Source organism: Podarcis gaigeae (assembly GCF_964106915.1).
Source record: "Podarcis gaigeae genome assembly, chromosome: 5".
NCBI lineage: Eukaryota > Metazoa > Chordata > Lepidosauria > Squamata > Lacertidae > Podarcis > Podarcis gaigeae.
The window spans coordinates 73,868,697-73,881,530 of NC_139681.1; the positions used below are offsets into that span (position 1 = coordinate 73,868,697).

A 12,834-nucleotide genomic window follows, 5' to 3' on the forward strand; every position below is an offset into this window, starting at 1 on the left:
CTTCTAATTCTTTCCTAGTCACACTGCGTGCAGGCTCCAGCCCACCACCTCCTCCTCTCCGTGCTCTAGGGACTCGCAGGTGGGAGAGAGAGAGAGAGGGCTGGCTTGGGGGGGGGACTTTTGCCTTCCTTTCCTCCCCCCCACCCCGTTAAACTCCTCCCCTGCATTCTTAGCCAGCTGCTTCTCCGCACACCCCTCTTGTGCTTCTTGTCCCTTCTGTGTTTTTCCTTCCCTCCCCATTTAAAATGTGGTGACAAAGCACGGATCCACATGGATCCTCAGGATTTTTGCATTGGGTCACTCCAAATTCACCATCAGATCACATTACATGTCCATGGCTACATCTTGCACCAAAAAAATCACGCACCCACTGTTGCCTGGGGCTGCAATGGTGCAAAAACGTGGTTACAAAGCACGGATCCACATGGATCCTCAGGATTTTTGCATTGGGTCACCCCAAATTCACCATCAGATCACATAGCATGTTCATGGCTACATCTTGCACCAAAAAAATCACGCACCCACTGTTGCCTAGGGTCACAGTGGTGCAAAAACGTGGTTACAAAGCACGGATCCACATGGATCCTCAGGATTTTTGCACTGGGCTACTCCAAACTCACTGTCAGATATTAAAAATCTTTATAAAATAGAGAATTAAATACATACAGAATGTTAAATTTTCAGTTTCGAAATATTAGTACTAGTTTAGTACTGTATTTCTATATTACTATAGTACTGTATTAGTTATTTTCAAATACTTAAATATTTTTAGGGTGTAAGACCCAATTAAAGCCCGTTATTTACATACAGTATTAGGCATACTGTATTAACTTTATTAACTGTATTAAAGCATTAACTTTGAGATATTATTTTTATTTAATGAACCCTCAGCCTTATTCAAAGTAAGCTTAAATTAGCTATTTCACTTATTAATCAAAGTGCTATTACTGTGCGACAGCAATATTTTATGTTTTATTCTTTTAATGATAGTTTAGGATTTATTTAAATATCATTTCAGTCTTTTCAGAGCTATATATTCACTGCTCTGTAATAGTCTATAAGCATAATTGTTACTGCAAATTAAATTAGCTTTTTACGAAAATACCGTGCGTGTTTATGTTTTGTTTCTTTTTTCAAAGCCAAAAAGTGTTTCAGGCTTGTCGAGTTTCCCGGAGTGTGGAGTTATAGAGAGTCGAGTTTTCGGGGTTCTAATGTTGATCATATGACTCTAAAATACTTTTTAAAAACTTTAAAACTCACTAATTTTCATCTAAAATTTAGAAAACTTCCCGGGGCAGGACCCCGGTATGGACCCCCCCAATATTTTTTATAAGTCGGCGCCCCTGGGGGCATAGGATAGAACACAGTATGTATCCTACAGGAGGACATGGCTGCCTAGAACTGTGAAAAACAAGAGCCTTCCTATTAGGATGGGAAACGCTGCAACATTTTGTTGCATGCCCCATTTGCACATGTCTATTTCTCTCTCTCTCTCTCTCTCTCTCTGTGTGTGTGTGTGTGTGTGTGTGTGTGTTAGGAACAGAGCGACAGCTTTGGCTGCCAAATGTATTGTGCAGCAAAACAGATTTGTCTGCAATCTTCACAAATGCACAGGTTTTCCTTACAGCTGTGAAGGAAAAAGGTCAGATGAAGAGACCTGTAAACTCATTATTTAATTAACAAGTTGGCCTTTGGCTAATTAAACAATCTATGCCCTGTTAAATTGTGTGTGTGTGTGTGTGCGCGCGCGCGCGCGGATGTCATATCAATATAATAAATAAAATAAATAATTTTCCTTTTCCTTAGACCAACATATGGCATATGTAAAACTCCTTACTCCCTATATTTTGCAGTGGCTATCAGTGTGCTGTATATGTTTAAAACAGAACATTGCATCCATAAACATGTGGCTGACATGCTCTGGAGAGCTGTGGCTGTTCATAGCGGTATCTGTCCACTGTGTGTCTCATGTCTTTGCAGACTTCCTTTTTTCAAGAAAAAATCCCATTCAAACATCACCATACTTACTGGGTGACACTGTGGTGAACAAAGTAGCAAACCTGGATGCCATCTAAGTGTAAATCACTTCTAATTCTATGGAACAGAACAGTGGGGCTCTTCTTCAGAAGTTGGTTACTAGTTCCCAGTTCCTTATTTGCACAAAACTTTGAAACATAGCTCAGTCAGAAAACTTGAAAGAACTAAAGCTTATATATCCCTGACCTCTTCCCCAAAAACGGCTTTGGTACACAGCATATCACATACGGTATCTCCAAGACCAAAGACAGCCCCCTACTAGTCCACTGTAATTTTCTCCTCTCAAAACAGTCCTGTTTGTGAATACTTATAAATGCATGATGATCTCAGAGGACAATAGCCAATAAGGCTGTGCTTAAAATAAGAGGTGCTGTGGTTCCTAGAATCACGGAACTGTAGAGCTGGAAGGGGCTTCCAGGGTCATCTAGTCCAACCCCTGCCTTGCAGGAATCTCAACAGACTGCATAGAAGCCATGCCTTTTTCATTCCCCTTACTCTCCCTAAGGTATGCACAGGAGGGGCAGTTGGGGTTACTTGGAAATGCATACCCTCCAACATTTCTCTGTTGAAAATAGGGACGTCCCATTGCATAATGATAATTTTACTATATCTACCCCACACATCTTACTGGGTTGCCCCAGCCACTCTGGGCAGCTTCCAACATATATAAAAACATAATAAAGCATTAAACATTTTTTAAAAAAACCCTTCCCTATACAGAATTGCCTTCCAAAGGCTAGGGGGGGTCGGATAACTCCATACCCGCGAACATTTCTCCAATAAAAATAGCGACATCCTAAGGAAAAGCGGGAAATTCCAGAATCAAATCAGAAACAGGGACTGCTTCTCTAAAATAGGGACGTTCCTGGAAAACAGGGACACTTGGAGGGTCTGGAAATGCAATCTGCACACGCTCAGAAGCACTCCTTTTTGGTAACTCCAAATTTTCTTAGCGTTCATAACTCTGATGCAAACCAACAAACCCGGGGCGTTCACCAGAGGCCGAGGCAGCGAGACCTCCCATACTTTGAAAACACAGAGAGAGAGAGAGAGAGCGCAAAGCCTGACTTTTGCTTTTGCACGGGGCAGGGCAACGCGGCAAGGGACCCTCCCCGTCGGCGCAGCACATTTCAACAAGAACGAACATCAGGAAAGAGCGGAAAAATTAATAAACCTGCGGCAATTTAACCGCCCGGAAAACTCTGCACGCCTCGCGAGGCCAGTCAGACGCGCGCAGTTACTGGGTGGGCTCGTACGTGGGGATGGATACCGCGCGCGTCGCGTGCTCGCAAGGCGGCGCCGCGGCGCCAAGAGGAGCAACCAAGCGAGAGGAGGAAGCGGACAGGCGGCGGGAGATCCTTTGCCCGTCGGGGGGCTCTTTGCTCGCTGGCTCTCCCGCGCGCGCGCGCCTGCATCGACGGGCTTTACCTGGGTCTTTGCGCCTGCCGGTTGGTGGCGGGCTGCGCGGCCGCGAGCAGCAGGAGTCCCAGGGCCAGGGAGCACGAGGCGGCTGCTTTCATGGTGTCCTGCTCGCAGTCGGGGCCGCCGCGTCAGCTCCTGGGCAACGGCGGCGTGGCTGGGGATTGGTTCGGGGGCATGCACTTTTATAAAGCGGCTCGCTGAGGCAGGAGACGGCGCTGCCCCTGGAGGAGTTCCCTCGCCGTGAATATCCCATTTGTTCCTTAAGGCGAGGGGAGGAGAGAATAGCCGCCCCCTTCGGCCTCCTCCCCTTTATGGTGGAGACAGAGAGAGCTCGTGAGGGGGAATGCCAGTCAAACTCGTGCTTCACGGTTAAGAAATAAAGAGTCCTCTCTCACACCGGAATTTTACGGTGAGCGGAGGCAGGTCAGTTTCAAAGGCAATGGCCTAGATTTCTTCCCTCCTCCTCCTCCTCCTCCTTCTCCTCTCAGGAGGTGGTTCCTCACAAAAGTTTAGATACACACGCAACGTGTATTTAGCGTGTGCAAAACGCTGCCACTCGATAGCGTGGAAGGTTACAGAGTTGGGGGGGGCACTTCAGATATCATTGGACCACAACTCCCTTCACTCATTTACCATGCTGGCTGGGGTTGGAATTGTACAGTCGGAAGGGATCACGAGGATTATCTAGTCCTGTGATGCAGGTATATTTCGCCCAAAGTGGGTTTCGAACCCACAACCCTGAGATTGAGCGTCTGGTGCTCCAAAGGAGGCCCAAACGATCCCCCCCCCCCCATTTAGGAGATTTCATTAGGCAAGTTGGTGGAGGGTGAGACTCTCAACAGGTATTGCCGTGGTCAGTCCCCAGGGGTTGGGCTCACCTGGGTGGCAACATTACCAAGAGTTGGGGTGATGTGATTAAAATGTTGATCCACTTTTGAGGATGTTGATGCAGACCTACAGTGGTACCTCGGGTTACATACGCTTCAGGTTACATACGCTTCAGGTTACAGACTCTGCTAACCCAGAAATAGTGCTTCAGGTTAAGAACTTTGCTTCAGGATGAGAACAGAAATCGTGCTCCGGCAGCGTGGCGGCAGTGGGAGTCCCCATTAGCTAAAGTGGTGCTTCAGATTAAGTACAATTTCAGGTTAAGTATGGACCTCCGGAACGAATTAAATACTTAACCCGAGGTACCACTGTATTTCCCTGTTGTCTCTACCAGGTCTCCTGATAATAGTGAAATTTGCCAGAGCGAATCAGAAGCAGAGCCAGAATAGAAGCAATATTTTGAACAGGGAGCTGCTGGCCCAAGCTATACAATATGCTCTTTCGCAAAGCATCGGCTCCAGAGTCCTTTTGTTCCTCCTGCTGTTTCCTAGGCGCAGGCAGGAGGTGGCAATAGGATGTGGTAATCAATTGGCAGCAAGAAGGAGAAACAAGCACCTGTTGTTGAACAGAAGTCAAGGTAGAGATCCAGGAAGTGGCAGCAGCTATATGTGCCCCCCACCTTCACTTGCCTGTGTATGCATTGTCCTGGCAACCCCCATTGTTGGTGCTGAGCTTGTGTTGGGTGTTTCTGCCGGGCATCCCAAGGCAGGGTTCCAGGCAGATAAACGTCATCAGTGTGCTCAAGTTCCCATGCGTGTTGTGAGGCCGGGCTGTTTTCTGCAAAGTGCAGCCTTTCTGTGAAAAGTGTCCTTTCTCCAAGGTTTTCCATCTCCAGTACCCTTTGTGAGCATAATGGCAAGACAGCCTCATACTGTACATCCTGTTGCCTGAATTGGTCTTTATATTTTGTATTTATTTTTGGTCTGGTAAAGGAGTCCACCCAAGGCAGGGTGAAGTGTAGCAGCACCATGGAGAGCTCTGAGTGAGCCACTTGCTCCAACAAAAGCTAGAGGTGGACTGAGGCCTTTGAGCCCCTGCCTCTAGTCCGGACTCCTAGGCTTCACCCCTTTTGTGAGAACTGCAGTCTATAAAGGGCTAGGCCTCTGATTTGCAGACTGCCACTTCTTCATCACTTCGTGCCTGGTGTGCTGTTGGACTGATGAGGTAGATTGGAAGGCATCCAGTTCCTCAAGCCCAGGGGAAGACGGCCATGTGGGCCCAAGCTTTGGTTCTATAGGGCCTAGTGCTGTGGGATCTGGTCCAGGGGGCTCCTGCACACCAGTTTTGGATTTAGCAGCCCCCTGGTTACCAACCTCAGGCTCAGAGTCAAGGTCCAGCTTCTTAGCTGGGATCTCTGCAACTTTTGGTTTTGTAACTCAGGGGTCACAAGAAGTTCATATGCTGGTGTGCTGTGATTGGGTGTGGAATTACACAATATCTTACCCTCCATCCTGGCGTCATGGTTGGGGCATGTTTCAACACTTGATCTGTTTTCGAATTCTCCCCCTTGCTGTTGAAGTGAATAGGAGGGGGATTTCCTGCACTATGCATAAAGCTGTGCTGTCAACAAAAGAATCGAAAAAATATACAGACAATTTCTTGCACCCAAAGGTGGCGAACAGCGAAATACAATCTTTAAAAACAAATAATAAAATCAAAACCCAAACTATAATATAGCAAAAACTTGGCTGCTGAAACTGATCCCTTCTAAAATGGGCATCTTTTCAGAGTTGCTTAAGTTCCCTGCTGGGATGAAATGCTTCAGATGTGTTTTTCAGCAACAGGTGTACACAGATGTGGAATCTGATGTCATATATGAACATCTGAAGTCATCCACTGTACCAAAAGTAGTAAAATCATGGTAGTAAAATCATGTCTTAAAGCCAGCATTGTAGGGAATCCACACAAAGATTCTAAACAGGCTGGCCTTTAATACCATTTGCATTTTAAATACTTGTGGAATACTGGGTGTGTGTTTTTTCAGTGTTCCTCTTCTGCTTCTTATAGAGACTATTTTAAAAAAGATTGTGGCAGGGATTGTATCCCAGAATCAACTAAAGCTTGATCTGTAAATCAGGTAAGCCAAAATATTTAGATACAGTTCAACTATTTTGTCTTAACTGGATTTTTCAGCATCCTATAGTATGCCACATATCATATCTGAATTTTGTCTCTACATCCCTGGAACACTGCCCTGAGGTCCTCAGCTAGTACTTGTCCTTTGTTGTCTTTCTGGAGAAAGGCTAAAACTATTTTTTATTTAGCAAAAAAAAATTATAAGCTGTTCTAATTATACTGTATTTATTGTGTCAGTTGTATCGCCTGTTCTCTATTTTATCATAGAGGGTCATCTAGTTCAGCCCCCTGCAATGCAGGAATCTCAGCTAAAGCAGCCATGACAGATAGCCAACCAACCTCTGCTTAAACACCTCCAAGGAAGGAGAGTCCACAACCTCCCAAGGGAGACTGTTCCACAGCTCTTACTGTCAGAAAGTTTTTCCATATGTTTAGTCGGAATCTGTTTTCTTGTAACTTGAAACCATTGGTTTGAGTCCTACCCTCCAGAGCAGGAGAAAACAAGCTTGTTCCCTCTTCCATATGACAGCCCTTAAGATATTTGAAGATGGCTATCATATCTTCCCTCAGTCTCCTCTTTTCCAGGCTAAACATACCCAGCTGCTTCAATTGCTCCTCGTAAGGCTTGGTTTCCAGACCCTTGACCATCTTGGTTGCCCTCCTCTGCACACGTTCCAGCTTGTTAACAGCCTTCTTAAATTGTGGACACAGAATTGGACATAGTATTCCAGGTGTGGTCTGACCAAGGCAGAATAGAGTGGTACTATTACTTCCCTTGATCTGGACACTAGACTTCTGTTGATGCAGCCTAGAATAGCCTTAGCTTTCTTCTTCTTCTTCTTCTTCTTCTTCTTCTTCTGCTGCTGCTGCTGCTGCATCACACTATTAACTCATGTTAAGCTTGTGGTCCACCAAGACCCCTCGATCCTTTTCACATGTACTGTTACATATTATTGTAATGACGGTTTTAGTTTATTGAATTTTTTGTTTTGATGCAGGATCAAGTCACACTTTTAATTTAATTAAAACAATTCAAATAAGCAACCCAGGGACGCTGAGAAATTATTTGCTGTGTCCACCCAAGTAAATTGAAAGGCTGGCTGTTCATTTTAATAATGTTTACAGTTCCTTTTATAATGATCATAAAATGGACTGAAATTACAGAGCTGAGGGATGGCATCCTCTGATTATCCACAGAACATAATCTGCATAGAGCGCTTCAGGGCGAGCTTTTCTGCAGCCCAAGAAAGCAAACTTTTGCTGAGCTCTTGAGGGGACCACCCTCATACAAGGGTAGCTCTTTGCAGAAGCTCAAAGGAACAAGGAAGTCAGCATCGCCACTGATATTGTAATAATCAATGCCTTTGTCATTATTTAGCCACTGCCATGCTCTGTAAAGACTATTTTGGGCATGAATGAGGAACCTGTGTTGGACTATAATTACCATTGGCCATGTTGGCTGAGGCTAATGGGATTTAAAGTCCAACAACACCCAGGGGGCATAAGACCATAAGAGTAGCCTGCTGCGTCAAGCCAATGACCCATCTAGTCTAGCACGCTGGTTTAAGAGTGGCCAACCGGATGCCTATGAGAAACCAGGGAGCACAACAGGGAGCACTCTCCCCTCCTGTGGTTTCTAGCAACTGATAACTGTTAGGCGGATTTGTAGCTGGTTGACTGACCAAACCCAAAGAGTGCTCACTAATGGTTCATCATCATCCTGGAGAAAAGTGACAAGTGGGGTGCCACGGGGTTCTGTCCTGGGCCCACTGTTGTTCAGCATCTACCAATTGCAATTACATTTATGCCCAGGTAGAAAACTGTGTTCTTTGGACCCGCTTGTGCTCCTTTTAAATAAAAGTCAAAGGCTCATGTCCACTGCCCTTGTAAGCATCTACCTTGGACTCAGGGCTGCCTTTTTTTCACCATCACCCACCTGGTCCTCTTATACCCCCAGACTCACATGGATGTGATATGTAAGCCATGGAGCACAGGTACACACAGACTCAGCTTGAATTCAGGATGTGCAAAAGCTTGAAGGAGCAAAGCATTATCCTTCAGTCTGCTGTCCCAGGTATATAAAATTCCTAATAGTATGGGATTGCTAACTAAGAGAACAAATTTGAGTATATAGGAATCAAAGCAGTTATGTAGTTTAAAGACTGCATATTATAATTAGCTGGCATTGATTCTGCCTTGGGGGAAGGGAATAACAAGATCCATTGTTTTATGTGGTTTCAAGCATATATTTGAAAGTAAAGTTGTTAAAATGTAAATGTTCTCATCCTTCCTGTTACTTTAAAATGGCATCCTTTCATTATCAGTCAACTCACACTTGATATCTACCATTATATCTGAGATAAGAAGCAGACATACACGCACTTAAATATAATTGTGGAGTAGCTGGAAAGCAGCATTACCTGAGCTAATCTGAGACACAGCAGGCCCTCCAATTTTCTAAGGAATTGCATTGCTGAGACAATAGTGGTAATGTGTTCCATGTGTGAGGAAATCAGATGGAATTTCTGGTAACACATCCAGGTCTTCTGTGGAGCCAACCAGTCAGAATGCCAGGCAACACTGGAATTCTTTTTGAAGTGGGACAACCTCAAGGGCAGTTGAGGATGAAAATATTGACACCTCAGAAGAAACTGGAAAGCATTTATTGTATGATATAAAAGGTGGGGGAAGAGAACTAATATGATTTCTGTTCAGTTCTTGCAAAAACCGAACCGTTCGTTTGATGTTTACTTTGAATCAATCTCACTGAGAATGCCTGCTGTTTTTCCACAGCGGCATCTATTGAGAAGCAGTCATGTAGACCTTTGGTCTTATGCTACATAGGGGGACTGACACACTTTTACATAAATTTAGATAGACACTTCACTATATTCCTGTGGTTCAGTATATATACTATTCATTATGAGGTGTGTTTTTTAAAAAAAATATTATACTGGTATAACAAAATTATTATCACACACAGACATTTTAATAGTTCCAGTACCCTAGTGGTTGTACCAGGCCTTTGGTTAATTAACATTCTATGGTCTTATAAATTTGTTTGTGGGAGTGAGTGGGGGGAGTATTATTGATTTGTTCTTGTTCTTATTATGTATTTTGTAGTCTCATTTTGTATTTTTATGTTGTGAACTGCCCTGTGATCTTCAGACGAAGGGCAGTATACTACTACTAATAATAATGATAATACATGGCAGCCTTGCATTTAACTCTCAGATCAGAGCATCCTCTCATGGGTATTTCTGTTGCTATTATTTTTTCCAATACTCTGTTGAACGGTGCTTCTACTTCCTTCCCAAGTATTTATGTGTTGTTAGCTTCAACTGTTATCCAGTCATTAAATCCCCATGACTATGCCTGTTAAATGAACAACAACAGGAAACCTACTATAACTCATTAGGAGATTCCACTCTTGACACACCTGCTCATACAGCTAATTAAAGGCATGACTGCAGTGTAGCTCTCTTACTTTCAATGGGTGCAGTGTTGAATCCCTTTGTTACATGCACCTTGCCTTGCCATCCCATCCTTTCACTGCTACTTTAATTATGCATGCATTTAAGATCTCCTCAAATGCTCATGTTGTTCTGGGTCACCTAAGCTTTCCTTAGAGATATGTGGCCATGGTTTTGTTTCTATAGCATTGCCAGCCTGGACTCTGGATGGCCTTTAAATTAATCAATGAAGCTGGAGACATAAGTTGCTTCAACTTCTACTTTGTCTGTTAATTTAAACATATAGCATGAATCTCCAACTAGCAATCTTGCAGCCTTATGTGTGACTCCTACTAGTAACCCTATATTCTTAAACTTCTTGTAGTAACTGTAGGTACAGGCAAAAAACATTTTTTCTGTTCCACTGGGGCTTGAGGCTCACTTCTTTGAGAAAACCACAGACAACTGTGCTTGGTGTCATATCACTGCGGGCAAAGGAAAGTTCTAAGCTGCTTGCAAAGGAAGGGTTAGGATTGTGCTCCAAGTGTGTGCCCAGTTCTTTACATGAAGTTTAAAAAAGGGGGGGGATAACTTTTTCTGCTACCCTGTACAGTGACAGAAGTAGCTGTCCTAATAATAATAATAATAATAATAATAATAATAATAATAACAAACAATGCCAGCTACAAATACTCTCACAATTCTCTGCAGCCTCAGATTGAATCCTAGCCGGAGCTGCAAAATGAAGAAACAATTTATTGCAGTTGTGGCTTGAATGGAAGCAAGCTTGAACCTTCAATTACCTGATGTAATAGGACATAAGATGATTGATGGCCCTCCTGTCAAAGTGGCCCATGGAGAGTTGGCAGCTTCTGGAGATTAATAAATTGACTTCCAGGGCAATTGATCTCACAAGATAAGTGTACAAAGTAATCTCATTCAATACGAAACCATCAAATTACAATTCACACCCACTTTAAAAATGAACAAAGATATGAGAATTAATAAAAGGTAGATTGAAACAAAAATGTGTGTCTCTCAGCAGTTGTTCAACCTCCCTATTTTCACCATCAGAGCAGCTCTGGAATGTTCTGACATCTGAGGTGTTCCAACAGCATAGTAGGGCTTCTTCTGCCAAATAATATAATCCAAGGGTAGCCAGTGTGTTGCCCTCCAGATGTTGTTAGACTACAATGCCCATCAGCCACAGCCAGCATGCCCAGTGGTCACGGATGATGGGAACTGTAGTCCAGCAACATCCAGAAGGTACCACATTGGCTACCCCTGCAATAACTTCTCAGTATTCGATTGTCACAGTATATATGTGATCTCTGTTTACTTCAATAAGCAATGTCAAGTTTACATTTTTCATCTTTTGTTGATTTTGCTGCCATCATAGGAAATATTTTTCGATGTCTCTGCAGAGCCAAGTACTTGAGGCACAAAACTCTGTTTAACTTTAACCTAATAAAAACTTGACTGGTTTTGTATTAGCATTCCAACCTTGTATTGGAATGTGGTCAATTTGTTTTCCATTTGGTTCACCCCTCCCTCATCTAATAACGTTATAGTAAAATGCTTTTCTTCCTGAATGAAGAAAAATCCTTCGTAGAAGAATCTCTTTCCTCATTTGTTTAAAGCCCAGTCCTTTATTTTTGGAGTGCATGTTAAATTTTGCATCCTAAGCACTGCAGCACAAAGAAAAGAAAAGAAAAAGGGACAAAATGGATAAAAGAATACTTGTTGTACAACATTCACACAGTTCAGAGGGTTAGGGCACTTCTGGGTGGGGGTGATTATCACCTGCGCTGAATCACTGTGTCTGACACAATGTTCAATAAAGGCTTTCATGTTAGGGGTTTGTGACAAATGTGTTGTGCCTTTGTGGCTAGGGTTGGCAATCTGTCTGCCTGTTAGAATCTGGCTTCAGGTAGCCTCAAGGTGAGACCCTGGTGATGGGAGGGCAGCGACGGAGTGTGAAGGGCTCAGGGGCAGTGATGTCTCCTCTTTCTGTTCCATCAGGCTTTCTGGACTGTGAGGGTGCGCAGGTGGGATGGGTGCTGCTGCCAAGATACATGAAGTAGTCAATAAGGGGCGAAGGGAAAGGAATGATGATGGAGGGACATTATAATGAGTCCTGCTGAGGTGCTTCCTAGTAAGATTGATCTATCAGGGAACATTGGGTGTGGATTGCAGGCGGGGGACGGGGACTGTTTGCCTTATGTCAGGCTATTGGTCCACTCAGATGCTCCTGCTGATTGGCTCAGGTGTGCCTGGGCATCCCCATTCCTAGGGTGGAGCTGTCCTAGGTATTTGTACCAGGGACCTCCAACATGTAAAACAGAAGCTCTTCCACCAGCCTATCCCTCCTCTTGTAGGTGGTGTGCTCCTGGCATCTACTGTTGGTTATGAGGATGACACACACAAGTGGTCCCCTAATTCCTGTCTGCTCCTGTGGCTTGGTGAACAGGGCGCTGCAGTGTTCACACTATGGGTTCAAGCCCTGGGATAGCTCTCTCTTTGGCCCTGGGATAGCTCTCTCTGTTGCCCCACCTCCTGCCAGGCATTCCAAGTGTGAATGGGGGCATGTTGCCTCCTTCCCATCACTGGGGCACCCATCTCCTGCTTCCCAGCTCTGTGCCCCATGCAGTGATCACTGGAGGTTGCTGCTGTTGGTCAAGGTGTGTCCTGGCCACTCTCTTTGAGGAAAGGATCTTTTTCTTCCTGAATAGGTCTTGGATGCTTATCACAAGAGAGTTGTGTGTGTGTTCTTGACTGTCTGCCTGCTGTAGGAGTTGTATAGTTGCTGCATTGTGAGGCCACTCCTTTCCCTTTGTGTGTTGTGTCCCACAACTCTGGTTGAGGACAACACAAGAGGATTTGAACCAGTGCTGATAGCGATAGGTTGTAGGGACAGGAATACAGTAGTCGGGGCAGGGGCATTGCTGACTGGGCCTTA

The 12,834-nt window shown here is 44.3% G+C and overlaps 1 protein-coding gene across 2 annotated transcripts in view; it reads right to left on the bottom strand.

Moving 5' to 3' along the window:
* Positions 1–3,870, bottom strand: part of PCOLCE2 (procollagen C-endopeptidase enhancer 2) — a 28,332-nt gene extending 24,462 nt beyond the window's left edge. For both annotated transcript variants that reach the window (XM_083739790.1, XM_083739789.1), the window contains exon 1: positions 3,466–3,870. In XM_083739790.1, the coding sequence (XP_083595916.1) occupies positions 3,466–3,557 (92 nt within the window). In that variant the 5' untranslated portion in view covers positions 3,558–3,870. The remainder of the gene's footprint in view (positions 1–3,465) is intronic.
* Between the last annotated feature and the right edge of the window lie 8,964 nt (positions 3,871–12,834).